This window comes from Clarias gariepinus, chromosome 12 (genome assembly GCF_024256425.1).
Source record: "Clarias gariepinus isolate MV-2021 ecotype Netherlands chromosome 12, CGAR_prim_01v2, whole genome shotgun sequence".
In the NCBI taxonomy this organism is placed as follows: Eukaryota; Metazoa; Chordata; class Actinopteri; order Siluriformes; family Clariidae; genus Clarias; species Clarias gariepinus.
In genome coordinates, this window is record NC_071111.1 from 23,629,508 (window position 1) to 23,646,727 (window position 17,220).

Sequence of the window (17,220 nt, forward strand, 5' to 3'; positions counted from 1 at the left end):
GATTCAGCGAGTGGAACGCCTGATCCTGGAAAATCGATAAATAACTTGTTGCCAACTTCCAGAAGAGAGGCGTCTGTCAGTGGGAACTGTACACACAATAATTCACCAACACCATTTGCACATTACAGGAACTTGGCTGGGCGTTATTGCCACATCCCCTGTACGGTCCTGACCTCTCTCCAAAACATTTCCACATATTTGGGCTAATTAAAGGAGTTCCTGGAAGACTGGGGCAGGAAGCAGGCGGTCTGATCATGGCTCTTTCATGAAAACTTTCTACCTTGATGGTGTCCAAGCACTAGTTAGACACTGTGATCAGTGCATTAGTGTAGCCGGGGATTATATAGAGAAATAAAGGGAGTTTTGTCTGTTGTAACTGTTATTCTACACAATCAGAAGTCCCGGTTAGACTTGAACACACCTCATATTTGGGCAGGTTAGTTTCTTGCATTTTTGTTTTTGGTGTAAATGCTCATGTATTACTCAGGTTACAGTATATATCTGCACACCCCATCTACACCATTACGATTATATTTAAAATCAGGGATAAAACTGGAAAGTTTTGAACTGTGGCAGATCCGCTGGAGGAAATAAACAACAGTTGTAATCGCCATCTAAACAGCCACCACAGGGGTGTCAGACTCTAGTGCTGAGTATGGAAGAGGACCAACCAGGATGTGCTGATGAAGTGACCTGCACTGCCACCTAGAGCATGAAGACCTGCACCAGGAGTACTGATTTTGATCACAAAGTTTAAGTTAATTAAATGCATTATAGGTAAAATATATGCAGATCAGCCTAAATTTTGAAGTACATCAATTATTTATCTTGTTACACAGTGACATGGAAGTTAATTCGGGTCTGGTCCATGTTTGTGTTCTTATTAAGGTGTATTATATGTATTGAGGTGTTTAAATGAGGTGTTTAAGAAGGTTCTAACAAAAACAAAAACTGTTACTATTCTCATATAATAATGAGAGGGACGAAAAAAAGAGAAATAGCTTCAGCTCTTCCATAAGTGTCTCACTCTAACGAGCACTGTTGATTGTCAAACCTTTTTCCTGATAATGTTCCAATACTGGCCCTTGAGACTCCCAGAAAACTGTACAGTAAGTAGTGATGAATTTTCCAGCTGATGGTTAAGGTTGAAACTTTTTCTCGGTCAACGATTGGGAATGTTTCCGTTCCATACTCTGCCGTTTACTCACAGGCTTGTAGTGATGAATCCATGTCTCGCCACCAGTAATGATTCTCCTTAAAAAAAAAACTTTCACCTTCCTTATACTGTAATATTAGTCTACATTTTGTTTGCAGATATCCAAACACTTCTGTTTATGCTCTTCTGTGAGTTGTTTTGGCACCAGGTACACCCTCAGGCCACAAAAAACTAACCACTGCGTGCTGCCCTTCTTTCATGCAAATCACAAGTGGGGCGTCCATTTTGTTATAGATGAACTGATGTAACACGTTCACATTTGCACAGCAGTCACTGGGGAGACTGTAGCCTTGAATGAAATGTGGGCAACAGACGTTTCAATATAACCGGAGTGCGGATCATTTCTGACTCACCCTTGTACAACTATTACTACTACAACTACTATTATTATTATTACTACTACTACTACTACTAATAATAATAATAATAATAATAGTAGGAAGAAGAAGAAGACAAATATCATTTACAATATTATTTTCGCATTGTGTAGCAGATTTATTTTTTTAAGACACAAAATAATTGAACTCACCTCAACCAATCTGCTACATCATCAATAAACCATGACCAAATCTCATCATACATAGTATAGGTATGGAACTTATATTCAAACTTTACACATAAATAGGACCAACTGCACTCTGAAACATGGACAATCACACCACTGCTAACAAACATATCAATTATATACTTAACTAGCAGAAGTATTTGTTCACCAATGAAATTAATTATATTTAATTAATCAAAAGATTCATTAAATTTTATTCAACTGTCGATTTCAAATTCAAATTTTATTTGTCACATATGCAGTCATACACAGCACGATATGCAGTGAAATGCTTAGATGACTGCCCGTGACATTAAAATAAAAGACTATTATTAGGAAATGAACATGAAAAGAAAATAGAAGAATAAATTTCACTAAGAAAGAATAAAATGTTTTGTGCAATACAAAATAATATAAGAAAAATAAGAAAAACTTAGCAGTGCAATATAGAAAATATAGAATTTATCGAACTTTTTTATGGAAATGAAGTTGTCTATAAATAGAAATGTCTGGGGGGGGGGGTCGGGGGGGGGGGTAGGGTGGGCCGGGGGGATTAGGGGATTTAAGACGCACCCACAGTTTGAAGCATGCGCAGTATGCTGTCAAAACTTGTGGTTTATAATCTGGCAAAAAACTGCTCATAACGGTAATTCTACTTAACATTTGTATTTCAGGTTTAACTTCAGGCAAATACAAAAGGACTGGCAAAGTTTCATTAAATTCTGTCCAGCCAGTTTTGCATGATGCTGTGACGAAATCTGGCCGGACAGACATACAGACAAATAGACAGAATGGTTTAACTTCCTAGAATGTATGAAACATAAAGTTTAATTGTACTCTTTAGTGCAATGTACTTTATTGTAGTGAAATCTTTTCTTTTTTTAGGTCATGGCCAGGCGTTTAAGCATATCACTGCATACCATACTGTGCATGGTTGGTTAGATGACAAAAAAAAATTTCATTTGGATTTCTCTCTCGCTTGCCATGGTTTTCTCCACATGTCTACATGAGTGACAATCGGTGTACATGTTGCCACAAGAGCTTTTAATAGGTCTCAATTCTCAGGGAAAAAACAGCAAGTTACCAAAGTGAATATTCCTCTCTATGAATCATTTTTTAGATAAGAGCGTTGGTGCTGTTAGGGACATTACACGTGACCAAGTGATGGCATCAACAACTAGAAGTCAGATAAACTCCTATGGAATGTACGCACAGTCTCGCGGTCATGTGATCCACCATCAAAACAATCACCATTTTATCTGCCATTCAGGTCTACCATAGATAATACTACCAACCCAGATAATGATGAGTCACTGGCTAAATTTATCCCAGCAGGTTTTACTGAACACATTTTACTGAGAAACCAGATAAAGGTGGCTCTTCAAGAAACTTCAGTCATTTGATTTTCCATTTGTTCTTTACAACACTTTTGAGGACAGCAGATTTAAAATATATTGATAATTACAGGTCTCTCATAAGAGATTATTTAATATTAATATTAAGCAGAGTATCAATGTAGTTTGCATTCTGTTATTAATCGTATCTGTTTCTGAGCTGAAACTTAATAAAGATAACGAAAATAAGAATTTAAGGGTATATCTAATGATACAAACTTCAAAGCACTTTTGTAAGCCGCTTTCCACAGCAAAGAACCTTTAAGATGAGATCTCATGTTAATCTTTTCTTTGTCTTTTTTGAGACTTGAATGAGATTTAGGCGTTTTCTGCATCTTCTCTGACAGTTTTTAAAAACCGGTAGTTTTATTATAGAGTGTCAGTGTTACCAGTAGTTATCAGAACATGTAACTTTAGAGACATTGGTTAATTATATTCTATAAATTAGGATCAATATGTTGGTTTGTGGAAAGGTTATCTTGGTAATTATTTACATAATTACTTACATAAAATGTTTACAACGTTCCAGAGTCTCCATCAGCACATCATCAGTCAGTTAAGCACCAGCCCATGAGCTCAAGCCCATCTCTCAGCCTTAAGAAAGTTGGGAATGGAGTAACTGAATGGTGTTTAGGTAAATCTCAAATGTTTTAATATATATATTTTTTTTGGTGCATTAGATACTAAGCAACTCCAGAATGCCAACTTTTCCCGGCATTGGCCCGTTCTTGTAGCCTTTACATACAGCAGGCAACCAATTTTCCTTTAAAAAAATGTTTATCTCCGTTTTGACTGATTCTTTTCACTGGAAGATTGTCACAATGCTGTGGACTTTGTGTAACTCCTGTATAAATCATACTTTGAGTTGAGCAGTGTGACTCTTAATATCAGGTTTTATGACATTTTGTATCATTTTGTGTCTTTTGATCTGCCAGATTTTGCTGGTGTCTGTTATATTTTGTGAATTGTAAATTTATTATATTGCCTGCTGTCAACTGAGGATTTTTTATATGTTCAATAAAATTATAATATTTCTAATTTGTTTCATGCATCTCATTTATATCTGATTTTAACCTCATTATGATCTTATATGTATATGGCTCATCTGCTTTCCTCAACTGATATAAAGATTTAATTGTCCAAAACAGACGGAAAAAACCGGATGTGCCATTAAGAGCTGCAAATGTATATTTTATTTGTGAATTGTTTACATTATCTTTTTATTTCTTGATTTTGCTCTTTTATAATACTAACTGCCATGTTTTTATCCCCTGACGACAGCCTGGTTAATAGCATTAACCTGGAATAAACTTCTTCCGTTAGTTACTCCCGCTGTAAGTCCCGCCCCCCTGTGACGAACGCGGAAGTCAGCGCTGGACTTCGATGGCTGAATCTTTTTGCTGTGATTCGTGCGTCGTGTTGCCACAAACAAGCAGCTAGCAACAGCGCATGCGCGAATAGAACACGCAGCAACAACGCACCCAGGGACACCTAACGCGACAAACAAACCCCTCTTCTGAGGATTGTGAGTAAAATAGATAATGCTGTTTGGTTTAGCGTTATGTCGGTAAATGTTTATTTTGCTATAGTTAGTGTGATATTCTGATAGTTAGCAGTAAGTGTGTGTTATCGTTACAGGTGCTAACGCTAGGCATAGCTTGGGTACTTACGCAGTGGAGTTGGGATTAGTGCATCAGATCTATTAGAAGTATTATAGTGTACAATAGCTTTTCTACATGATGTGCAAACCTCTTAGAATTACTGTTGGCTATTATGCAACTTGCAGCGTTATATAAAGGCGCAAAAAATATTTATTTTTTCATTTTTAACATTTTATTTAATTGCTTATTTATACAACGTACCTACTAGATGTGCAGAACATAATCATTTTAATAAAAGCAATATATTCCGATATGGCCTTAGGGAAAAAAAGGATTAGAAAGTTGTTTGTGTTATGTCCAGTTATATCATAGACATCATTTCTATGGGCCGTTAGAGCCCCCTATAGGCGGAGTTTCGTAACCATGGGCGGAGATTATGCAAATATCGAGCCCACCTACCTGTTAAAAATTGCTGCATTGACCTACTGGTAGCTTGTAAGTGTTCAGTAGCAATTTTGCAAATTCATTGCAGCATCAGAAAGTGCAAAGTTCATTTCTGTTCTACTATACAGCAGGTCTACTGGATTAAAATATAAGAAGGTCAGATCAATCAAATTTTCTTCCAGCTGGTGTCTGAATGTCATGTTTGTGTTATGATTCAGATCTCTATATAGGCAGTCATTGTAAATCTATAAAAAAAAAAAAAAAATAAGCCATTTAAAATTACCATAGCATTTCAATAATATTTGTCAATTTTCAGTAACTACACAAAACGTGTGGACAATTTAATCTTTGATGGTCTTGTATATTTCCTTGTATTTGTATGGAATATAAAAAAAATTATCCAGTCTTTAGTGAATCTTCTTATAAATATCTTCTTATGAACATTTTTATAAATATCCTGACTTTATATACATATACTGTATGTATATACACTTAAATATTGTATATGTTTACACACATCAACATAAAAAAAAATGCACAAAAAATGCATGGATATCATCAATGATGGTGTGACATCTTTAGAGGAAACATACATTACAGACATGCACATGGGGGCAATAATTCAATTCGAGTTTTTACAGAGAGCGTAGATAACTACTGTAGAAGCATGTATATATTTTTTGGTCTATTTATTGTATAAAACAATATACAAACTTGCTGAATCATTTGCTGCTACCACACAGGATGCTGTTCTGCCTGCCAGTGAGTGAATAGTTTGTCACTCCACCTGCAGGATTATAAAGCAACTGCAAATCGATTTTGGAATCAATGTGGATACATGAATTGATACACAAAGGAATTTCAATACATCAAGGAATCTTTAAATATCTTAGTTGAATTTAAATATCTTAATGTGCCACTTTGGTTGAGTTACAACAGGTTGCTGGTGTAATAATGGTTTGTAATAACTGCACCTAGGTACCTAACCTACCCACTGTGTTGGGGAAATAAAATTTAAATGTGTGCATTACAGATAGTAGAGTTTCCTGCATGGATTGTTTTGCAGCTATTAATATCCATGTCTTTAGTGCATTTTTCGAAGGAAGAGCAGAGTCGTATCAAGTAACACCTCATCACAGGCCATGCTGGATCGTAGGCGTGTTCGGACAGGTTCAGCAAAGTCATTCCTTGCAATAAATCAATAAATGAGGTACACTCATAAAGGTTTTAGGAATTCAGAGATGGTTTTTGATAGGTAGGGTTCAATTAACTAGATTGTCTGGAAAGGTTGTGAAAGAAAATGCCATAATAGTCTTTTTCTGTTCCACTTATTCAGGTTGCGTGCTCATTTAGTGTTTCATCGTCTCCTGAGGATTGCAAGAGCTTCAGCTTAAAACATTTGTAGCCGAATCTCTTAATGAAATCTATTGTGGTTCCTTATTTACTTAAGATTTTATTGTCATATTACCAAGATTTAAAACCATACTGGGTTATACACAGTTTGAGGTTTTAGATGTTCAGTAGCTTATGATCATGACACTGCCCTATTGTTTTATCAGAGCTTTATTTATGTGCAAAACTAGTAAACAGTTAGCTGGTTTTTATTATTATGATCCTTTATGCCATGATATAGGTCTTGTACTGCATTATGTCATTGGTTTACATTGGCATGTCACGCGTTACCAGTCTGTGAATGATCTCACCCTGGGTGTTTTCACATAAATAACAGAACCAGGTACATACCATGCTGGTCAGAGTGTTTCCTGTCAGCTGTCACGAAGATTGATTGTTAAAACATGGAAGATTCTGAATTTTAAATAAACAATCTAAGAATTTTATTCTTTTGTCCCTGGGTGACATCTGGAAGAAAATAAGCTTTCTATGCTTTCCCAAAAACTTTTATGGAGTCGAATCTACTATATTCAAACACCTTAAAGGGCCATTAATAGAGCCAAGATTATATCTTTTTCACTGTTTACTATCCTGACTACCTAATTCACTATACTCAGTGGTGTTAAAGCATCACAACAGGTTTGATAGAGGCACACTGGCACAGCGGGTATCGGTGCCTCCTCACAGCTCCTCAGCCCCCAGTTCAGTTATGACTCAGGATTCTTGTACTTTGAGTACCTACAGTACATATGGTCATGAAATATGGTCATATGATACACTCAGTAAAAGATTTCTATATGACTCTAATCTTACTTTTCATTCGTAACCTTGACTTTTCACCTTTTAAGTGCAGCTTCCTTAAATGTGCTTGACATAAAAAGCTGCTCTGACCTTGAATCATTGTGTGTGCGTTTACAGAAAACATCTCCACATTAGAAAGATGACTCGCGCTAACCTTTTTTTTCTGATAGCTTGTAACATCTCAGTTTTAAAAAAAAATATTTGTATGAGGAAAAAAATGCCTGAGCTCAGATACAAATTGCTAAAACTGACGTAGAAGTTCTTCTCTTCGGAAGTAAAAGCTTTTTTTCTTTTTCTTTTTTGACTCATCGTGTTTGTTCTGTGTCTTGTCTGTCCAGCTGGGGGATGGCGGTGAATGTGTTCTCCACTTCCATGACCATAGAGAACATGAGCAGACATGACATGCTCGCTTGGGTCAACGATTCTCTGCAGCTCAGCTACACTAAAATAGAGCAGCTCTGCTCAGGTAGGTGGAACTCACAGAACTCACAGACCCCAGAAGAAATGTTTTATGTTGCTAAAATCTTTCGGAGCTTTATTTCTCTTAGCCACTTGTTAAGCATGAGAACTAGATTTTCTGAAAGTAATGTTTATTTATTTGTAGACTGGAAATGCAGGAAATCCCAACTACTATGGGTGTTCAGGTCAAACCGGGACTGTTTTTATTTCACTATATAATCCCCTGCTGCACTAACGCACTTATCCCAGCGTTTCACTAGTGCTTGGAGACCATCAAAGTTTTTTCAGTACACCGGAGCCATGATTAGACAGTCTGCTTCACATCTGAAACGCTCGCCTCCCGAGCGAGGTCAGGACTGTGGCAATAACTCCCAGCCGGATTCCTGTAGCATACAGATGGTGTGTGTGAATGATTGTGTGTACAGACAGACGCTTCCGCAAGTTGGCGTTGATTTTCTAGGATCAGTCATTCCACTTGCTGCATGTTTGCGTGAACGACTGCAGTGGGCCCTGAGCCGCCTCAGCCAGGGTCATCACTGATGGATGTAATTTTCTGTAAAACGTTACTCAAAAATAAATTCATCACAAGTCCCGGTTTAACTTGGAGCCCCGTGTATTTGACTGCCTTTAATAACGTCTATACTTGGACAGATTTTGGCCCATATTGAAATGGCTTGTGTTTCTTAGGTGCGGCGTATTGCCAGTTTATGGACATGCTCTTCCCCGGGTGTATTCTTCTGAAGAAAGTGAAGTTCCAGGCCAAACTGGAGCATGAGTACATCCGCAACTTCAAAGTGCTACAAGCAGCCTTCAAGAGAATGAATGTAGACAAGGTGAACCTCATCCACAACAATAAATAAAGGAAGAAATCACCTGTACTTCAATTGATCTTTTATTGCACCTAGTACAATTGTGTATGAAACCTGTTATTTGTATATAATGTCCGCTTTAGGATGCATCGTACGAGTAATGTAGTACAAGTGGCTGTCATAAAATTGTCGTAAAAAATAATGTAATGAAAAAGTCGTGAACTTAGTTCTTTTCTACATATCCTCCACCTTCTTTAAAGAAGCCTTCTTTTTAGCTCTTGAGGGGAAAAAAGTCCCACCTCGGTACTCACCACGTCGTCGACAAACGCCTGCCACGAGGTTGGCGGGAGTAGGAGGGGGATCAGACATGCAAGGTTTACCGTTTCGTAAGCTGAATGGGCCGGCACGTTGTCATGAAGAAAGCGAACCCCCCTTTGTGAGCATTCCACGTCGCTTCGCCTTGGTTTTGTCCCTCTAGCAGCATTGAGCAGAACTATACCGCAGGTTTTTTAAACAAGAAGAAATGTTCATGAATGTACACATTTCAGGAGACCTAATTTGGGCAAATAATTTCCTTTTTTTTATATGATAATACAAGTTTCATGACCGCCCCATAATTGCAAATAATTGCAAATTCAGGCAGCATGAAACCAATAGAGACCGTATACTGTATGTAGCAAGAAAATCGCTTATTAACTGTCGTGCCTCATGCTGCCATTCTGTAACGTTATTTATTTATGTCTTGTCAAAGATCATCCCAGTTGAAAAGCTGGTAAAAGGAAGGTTCCAGGACAACTTCGAGTTTGTTCAGTGGTTTAAGAAATTATTCGATGCAAACTACGATGGGAAAGAGTACGACCCTCAAGCGGCGCGACAAGGCCAGGACATCTCACCTGTACCCAACACAGGTGAAAACATTAACACCCAAATCTAGTAGGGAGTTTCATCCACAGGTTAAAAAAAAAAAAACATGTTGGGGGGGAAAAAAACCAAGCTTGGTTAATACTCAAGTGGGTATGTATGGTTGCTTGTATAGGCAGATCAGATTTACCCCTCCTAATCCTCAGGGGTAATAAGAACCACTTCACATATACAGTGTTGAATTTTCTCTTTCTTCCTCTCACCTTGTACACATTTACCATTCTAGTGAACATTATGTAACTTTATTATCTTTCCCTGGAATTATTATCCATTTCTCATCATACCGCTCCATATCATCTCTTCAATATCTGAAAATAATCAGTTAGCACAAAGGGATATCTCTTAATTATGACACTGTCACTTGAATGATCCATGTGGTTAAAAGTGGTGACCAGTGGTACAATCCAGGATTCATAGAAACATAAGTTTGTGACACATTTGCTTGTTGGACTAATGATGCTTGATTGGTGTAGGACCCCAGAGGACATCGCCTACAGTACCCAAAAACATGCCAACCCCTCATCAGCCGATCAGCTCTGCCCCAACCAATGTAAAACGAAGCATTCCTGTGTTACGGAATGAAGGAAGCGAGGCAGAGCTTGTGGAACTCAACCAGCAGGTGCGTAGACGACCCTCCTTCTCACACACACCTTTACAAAAACCTTTACATGCTCGGTTATTAATTCCAAGATGCTTTATTTATTGATTTGAGTGATGCATGATTAGTTGTGACTGTTGAGGAAAAGGACCTGTCGAGAGTTTCACTCACAAACACAAACACAAGCATGCAACTCCATTAACCAATATTAAATTACACCCATTAAGTTACTTCCTGATAAATTTCTTAAAAAAAGTGCATTATTGTCTGTCGCATTTTAACCCTTTCTTGTATAAATTATGTACACGCATTTCCAGCTTTGTAGCTCTTTAGATCAAAATAGACAAAAATATTTAAACTACACGATCTCCCCCAAAAACAACATGGTTAAATAATAATAATAATAATAATAATAATAATAATCAGGTTTTATAAATAACAAAGTTAAATGGATTGGTACCAAAAAAAAAAAAAACCTGTTACCTTAATTTCTTTCTTTTTTTATGTATTTATGTAGGAATTTAATAAAGACAGAAAATTACAAATAGTTTCAAGAAATACAGAAATTTACGTTAGTTAACAATAACTTTGTCAAGTGATTTGGAGTTAATTAACATCTTTAGATCTTCCTCCGATAATAAAAAAAAAGCCTTATATCAACTGTCCATAAATGTGGACACAGGAGCTGAAAGTGTTAATTAATCATCGGATAATTTGCATGAACGAATTTAATGATGGCAGAGAAATTCTTTGAGGTTACTGTTTCAGTGAACAGAGCTATATCCAAATACTAAATACTAAACTAAATTAATAAATGCACTGCCCCCAAACTCCCCTTCGAGGAAATGCATTTCCTAGCCAAACAATGCATATACATGAAATATCCTTTTTCCTTATCAGGCTTTTCACATCTGCATTTTACATATACCAAAAAAAAAAATAATAAATGAAAAATCGGTCTGGGAAAATATATGTACTGTATATAGGAGTGGTAATTCACGATGATGTCCTCAATATTTAGTGACCTAAAGGTTCAATCAGATCAAATACAGTATGCGCCAAAATATACAGTACTGAAATCAAAAGATAAACATTATTACCTTGTCGTCATTTGTGAGTATTTTTCACCTAAAAGAAACAAACGTACACACTTTACGTGTTGATTTACCACGGTATGCGTAATGTCAGTGTGCACCACTCCGCCTTAGACAGTGATCATATCGTTCACGCTCCTACAAAAGAAGACAATTTGCTCGCGCGATGCAGTCACAGTTTTTGGCAGATCTTCACAAATGAACACACTCCCCTTTAACATGCCTCTCAAGTAGGCATTAGGTGGTGTAAGGAGAATTGGACAGGTATGGGAGGGAATTGTTTAACTATGGATACTTTTTCCTTTGCTGAGAGACCCATTTCCAGCATTAACTGCACAGCACCACTTCCCTATAACTACTGGGAACATGTGCAGTTAGAGCTTTGCCCTAGCAACTAGAGGATATGCGTGTTAGGGATGCGAGTTTCAGTACTGTATACATTAGTGCATACCATACAACTTTGAGCTGAAGACGGCCCGGTTAGCTGTTTAGCAGTAACTGCTAGCCTAGTGGTATTTATTGTAGCTCTCAAAAATGGCACCCGGGGCATGATCTCTGCATATCTGAGCACTGATTGACCTGGGAGAGTCTAGTATATGAGGTCAGAATAGGGGGAATAATATAATTATTATTATATTAAAAAAATGGGAAAAGGATAAACAGCAGGTAATTATTTTTTTTATTATTAATTATGGGTTTTGTGTTCACACCGATTAAAGACCAATTTGAATGGGGTAGAATACGTCACCTTTATTGATTATCGATTATTGGACTGTTCTTAGCATTTTTCTTAAAATCAAAATCAGACTCTGAAATCTGTTTTATTTTTTCTGGCTGAAATTTGCTCCACATGTAGCTGATGGACCTGAAGGTGACAGTAGATGGCCTGGAGAAGGAGAGAGACTTTTACTTTGGCAAACTGCGTGATATCGAGCTCATCTGCCAGCAGCATGAGAGTGAAAACAACCCAGTTCTTGCAAAGATTATTGACATCCTCTACGCTACTGAGGTGATAAGTGCTCAAATATAATACATAATACAGTATATACAGTACTAACCAAAACCGTCTCATTTTTTTATATTTTGCTTCCAAAGGGCCAGAATTGCTTATAATTTTTATCGTAGTCTTGAGGAATAGTTCTCCAGGTTTTCTGAAGGACTTTAATGCCTCTAATTTTTGGCAAGATTTTTGCCAGTCCCTGCATCTGGGCAGCTTTAGAGCAATGCTTTTGTTTGTTAAGCCACACAGTGGCCTATGAATCATTCAAGCATTAGAAAAGCATCTATCTTAAGGCGTGAACCAGGTGCAGATGATGACCGATGATCAGGCTGGTGATAGTATACTGCTGATGATGAATGATGAGGTTGGAACAGATAAGAGGGGAAATGAGGTTGCTGCTGAGGTTGTTGGATAAAGAAGTGTTTCTATTTAATTTCATTTTATTTAATATAAGGAAACAAGGGCTGGCTAGATTTTGACTCATTTCGAAGATGTTTTATTTAAACGACATGGTGAGAGCTGTAATACAAATTAAGCTTGAAAGAGGTCTTGCACAATGATGCCAGTTTCATACACGGCAATTTGGTTTGAAATTAGAAGTCAGGAAGTGAGCTCAAGCTAAAGTGATAAGAATTCGCCCTCACACTCACTCAGAAAGAAAGATGAGTCATTTTTAAATTTCTGCCTCTGATCTGTATTTTCAGGATGGTTTCGCCCCTCCAAAAGATGAAAAAATTGGCGACCAGCCACGTGAGCAGGACGAGTACTAAACACTAAAACATGCATCTGTACATCCTTTAACTTGGTGTTCACTCACTCCACTCCCCCTTTTTATCCATCAACATCCAGAAGAGATTAATCTCATCATTCGATTATCTTGACTTATTTTTCTGTTAATTTACTCACCCTGAGTATTTGTATTGTTTTGGTTTGTTCCTTTTTAACCAGATTGGGATTCACATCTCCGCTTTTAACACATGGGTGTGGTGTACTGATTGAAAGGCTAACGTCGTTTTGGTTAATGTAATCGGTTTTAAATACCATTTGTACTTAATGGTAGAGTTCTAGTATTATTCTCACTATTCCATTGGTCATGAGGCTAAACTTGTATAGAGTATTAAGCATTGCTACTCAAAACAGTTTTTATTTAAATAACACTAATGCCATGACATGTACACCAAAACTAAAACCTTAAAGTCAGAAAGTTATGGAGAAAATACGAATTTCTTATTTGCATATTGACATGTACAACTTCATGCACATACACCATTAACTTTATCTGCACTACTACTGTACCTGATTGTTTTAAAGCATTTGATGATTATCTGCTGAGATTATTATTATTATTTTTTTAGAGGTTGCTTTATTTGAGAGCAAAATGTCCACATGGTTTGCATATTGCCTTTGTGATTTGAATTTGCTTTTCAGCTGTTGGGAGAGGGTGCTTTTATTATATAGGAAGTAATTGAAGTGTTTTAAAAACGAAAGAATAACCAGTGGTCAGGAAGACCCTGCGGATTTTACAATTGTATGAACAAACCTGTATTCCACCTGCATTCTTTAACGTGTGAGGATGGACATACTAAAGCAAAATAGGAAAACAGTGACACTGGTGATTAATTTTATTTTCTATGTATTTTGGTAGCCTGGAAAGGTATAGTGTGGTCTTTCTGATTAATGAGAATTTAGTGTGCACTTTGCAGCTGTAAGAATTTGAGATATATTTATTTATTAAATATGAATATAAAATAGCCTATGAACTTAAACCAACCTTCAACTTGGATTTCATTAAGGAAATGAATATATTATAGTGAAAATATGGCATTAGTGAAGTTTCTTTTTTTTTTGTTACTGACTAAACTATAAAACTTTTAAAAACTATTTAAAAAAAATTTAGCTACAGCGGTGGTATTTTTTTTTTTTTTATGTTTCACATGCATTAATGCCATAAAGGTTGATTTTGATTGACAGGATCTGTCTGTAACTCATTAATTTTGTCCCTGGTTTATTTGGAGTTTTACTATGTAAAATAAAGTGTATTCTGCCAATGAAAAGAATGTTGTTTTACCGTTTTTTTATTTAAGTAGAGTTTGTGTCTCTAATTGAAAGTCTTAACATGTTTATCAGCTTAACAACCCAATCGTTTAAATTGTGATCTTTGGGTTCTTCTTTGACCACCTATGGGGATATATATATTTTTTTGGATTGCATAATATCCTAGGAAATATCCTCCAGAGGAATGGTCATCCCAGAGACTTGCATATACAGTTTGCATACTCATTGATATTCATTATTGTCTGCCAAAGATTTGCGTGTACACAGGACAACTTCTGTAGCGCTTTATCCTGTATGCAGGGTCACGGGGACCTGAAGCCTATTCCAGGGGTTTAGGGCATGAGGCAGGGTATACCCTGGACTGGGTGCCAATCCATCCCCTCATTCACACACTATGGGCAATTTGGAAACGCCAATTATGTATTATATGCAGATATGCTAACCTGCACCTCAGTCTTGTCTGTGTTCAATTATTTTAATGTTTATACAGTACACTACATGGTATTTGCCATAGTGACTTTATTTAATTTTTTCTCTTCCTTTTAACATACTTTCTTAATATATCTTAATATAAATTTTGAGAACCATGTATGCTCTGTGTCAGTCTTTAAAGCTACTCTGGTGGTTAGTGGTGGCCTTACTATGACTTGGACCTTACTAAGACATTTTTGTTCTTTCTTTTCCTTTAGATAGTCATGTATATATGCGGGTTTGGGTATAAGGAACGTAGACTAAATAAAGTCGCAATAATTAACTATTATTATTAATAATAATATTTTTTTTTTTTTTTTCTCTAACTAAATTTTTAACACAAAAAAAAACCAATGCAACTCTGCCAAACTTAGAAAAAAATATATAAAATCAATATGCCACATGGAATAAAATTCCAAGTTAAAGGCAGATTACAACATATGAATTTGCTTATTGTAATACATAAAAAAAATTGGGGGAGGAAGATTTGACTTTAAAGAACAGGGAATTTGAGAACATCAATTAGCCTCTTCTGCAATCTGCATTTTTTTTTTTTTTTTTTTTACTATGAAGGGAAACTGGAGTACCCTGAGGAAACCCACAACAAACACGCAGACTCCATCAGTGGCAGTTTTAGGCATGGGCAAATGGGGCAGCCGCCCAGGGCGGCATTTTTTCATAACACGTGGGGGGCGGCACACGAACTTGTAGGAAAAAATAATAATATGTGCGATTTTCTATTATCTATGATACCTGTGCTGCCCCTGCTGCTTAAGGAGCCGCACAGAAGCTGAGCGGAGAGGAGAGGGGATGAGGTGGGGGAGAGGGGTAGTGGGTCATTTTTTCATTTATTTAATTGTGTAAAATGGCTAATAAAAATAGGTAATCAAAACTATTATAATGTGGAGGTGAATTGGTTTAGTCTTGACTTCTGGTCGTGAGTGACAGCGTTGGGGGGAAATCTGTTGATTGTCGAATCATCGATTACTAAGTAAACACAGCGATGGAGAGAAAAAGGCCAAAGCTGTCAGGTGCCCAATTTAGAAAAAAAAGAAGATGAGGAGAAACGAGCAAAAGATAAAGGTATGTAACAATGTTCTCTCCGTATAATTAAGGTATTCATGTCATTATGTTAATTAGTGGTATAACGTTAACTCTTAGGTTTGTTAGCCTTCTTGCTTATGATGCTTGCTATGCTTACCTTGCTAAAAAAAAAAAAACACAATAAAAGCCTAATATACAAACCATAACAGAAATTCTAATGGTTTTCATTAAATACCATTATGAACTATTAACTTTTTTCCATTGTAACTATTACAAAATTCCTTATTGTTGTGTGTTTCCAAAAAGATTTACCATCCCACCCACCAATAGAATCCATCATATACCAGCAGACATTGTTATACTTACCATTAAAATCAATACAATTCCCATTATAACCATTAAATCCATTACATCTTCTATTATTTTTGGGCAGGGTTCTATTCTTTTTTCAGCAGTGTATACAACATGAGATCTAATTAAATTTAACCACAAAATTATGCTTTGCAACAAAACTGTTGCAAGTACAGTTATTTATTCCCATTGTTTATGTTAATGTTGGCTATAGCCAATGTATTTACAATATATTTACAGTATACTGTAAATAGCCAGTGTAATTTACATATGTGTAGATAGTTTAAAAGACATTTTCCATTTGCTATAACTCTGTTATGTGACAAAGCATTTAATTTGAGGCAGTAACTAACCAAGGAGCTAATTGTTCCTCCATTAGATTAGATTAGATTAGATTAGATTAGATTAATAAAGTGTCTAATGACAGACATTTTGCATGTAGGGCATGTTTATTTAAATTTTTAGCTTTTAAGATTTTTAAGAGTATTATTGTAGCCAACAGTCTTTTGATGTCAATTTCAAGTGTGTCAATTCAATTCAATTCAATTCAATTTAATTTAATTTTATTTATATAGCGCTTTTAACAATGGTCATTGTCTCAAAGCAGCTTCACAAAAATGAAAGAATTTTTTAGAAAAGAAAATGTTCTTTTTCACGTCCTGTTTCACTAGAGTATAGTAAAAGTACAGTATTACTACAAAAAAAAAAACGTGTGGTGTGTACAAAATGTAAAGTTTTGTCTTTTTTTTGTGGGTGTCTTGGGGCGCCAGGAGGGAGTCTCGCCCGGGGAGCAATTTAGTGTAGAACAGAACCGCCACTGGACTCCATGCACCCAGACCCCGCGGGGGGAATCGAACCCCCGCCCCTGAAGGTACAAGGCGCCAGTGCTGACCACTGTAACCACCACAGTAACCGCAGCTCCAGTTTTCTCTGACTCTTGCTCCTTAGACCCAAGTTCACTTCTCCATGACGGAGTAACGTAACGTGGAGCGCGTGCGTAAAATGCGTATGCGTTATGACGTCATG

At 36.6% G+C, this 17,220-nt stretch overlaps 1 protein-coding gene across 1 annotated transcript; it reads left to right on the plus strand.

The window, feature by feature from the left end:
• The first annotated feature begins 4,586 nt into the window (after positions 1-4,586).
• Positions 4,587-14,330, plus strand: mapre3b (microtubule-associated protein, RP/EB family, member 3b). The gene is made up of 7 exons (XM_053509104.1): positions 4,587-4,679; positions 7,731-7,858; positions 8,539-8,684; positions 9,412-9,568; positions 10,055-10,200; positions 12,130-12,282; positions 12,978-14,330. The coding sequence occupies exons 2-7, from the start codon at positions 7,738-7,740 to the stop codon at positions 13,041-13,043; spliced, it is 789 nt and encodes a 262-aa protein (XP_053365079.1). The 5' UTR covers positions 4,587-4,679; positions 7,731-7,737; the 3' UTR covers positions 13,044-14,330.
• Positions 14,331-17,220: the final 2,890 nt, after the last annotated feature.

Coding starts and splice junctions, on each gene's coding strand:
- mapre3b (XM_053509104.1), top strand. CDS start 7,738: ATGGCGGTGAATGTGTTCTCCACTTCCATGACCATAGAGAACATGAGC. Junction 10,201..12,129: donor TTGTGGAACTCAACCAGCAG/GTGCGTAGACGA, acceptor CTCCACATGTAG/CTGATGGACCTGAAGGTGAC. Junction 12,283..12,977: donor ACATCCTCTACGCTACTGAG/GTGATAAGTGCT, acceptor CTGTATTTTCAG/GATGGTTTCGCCCCTCCAAA.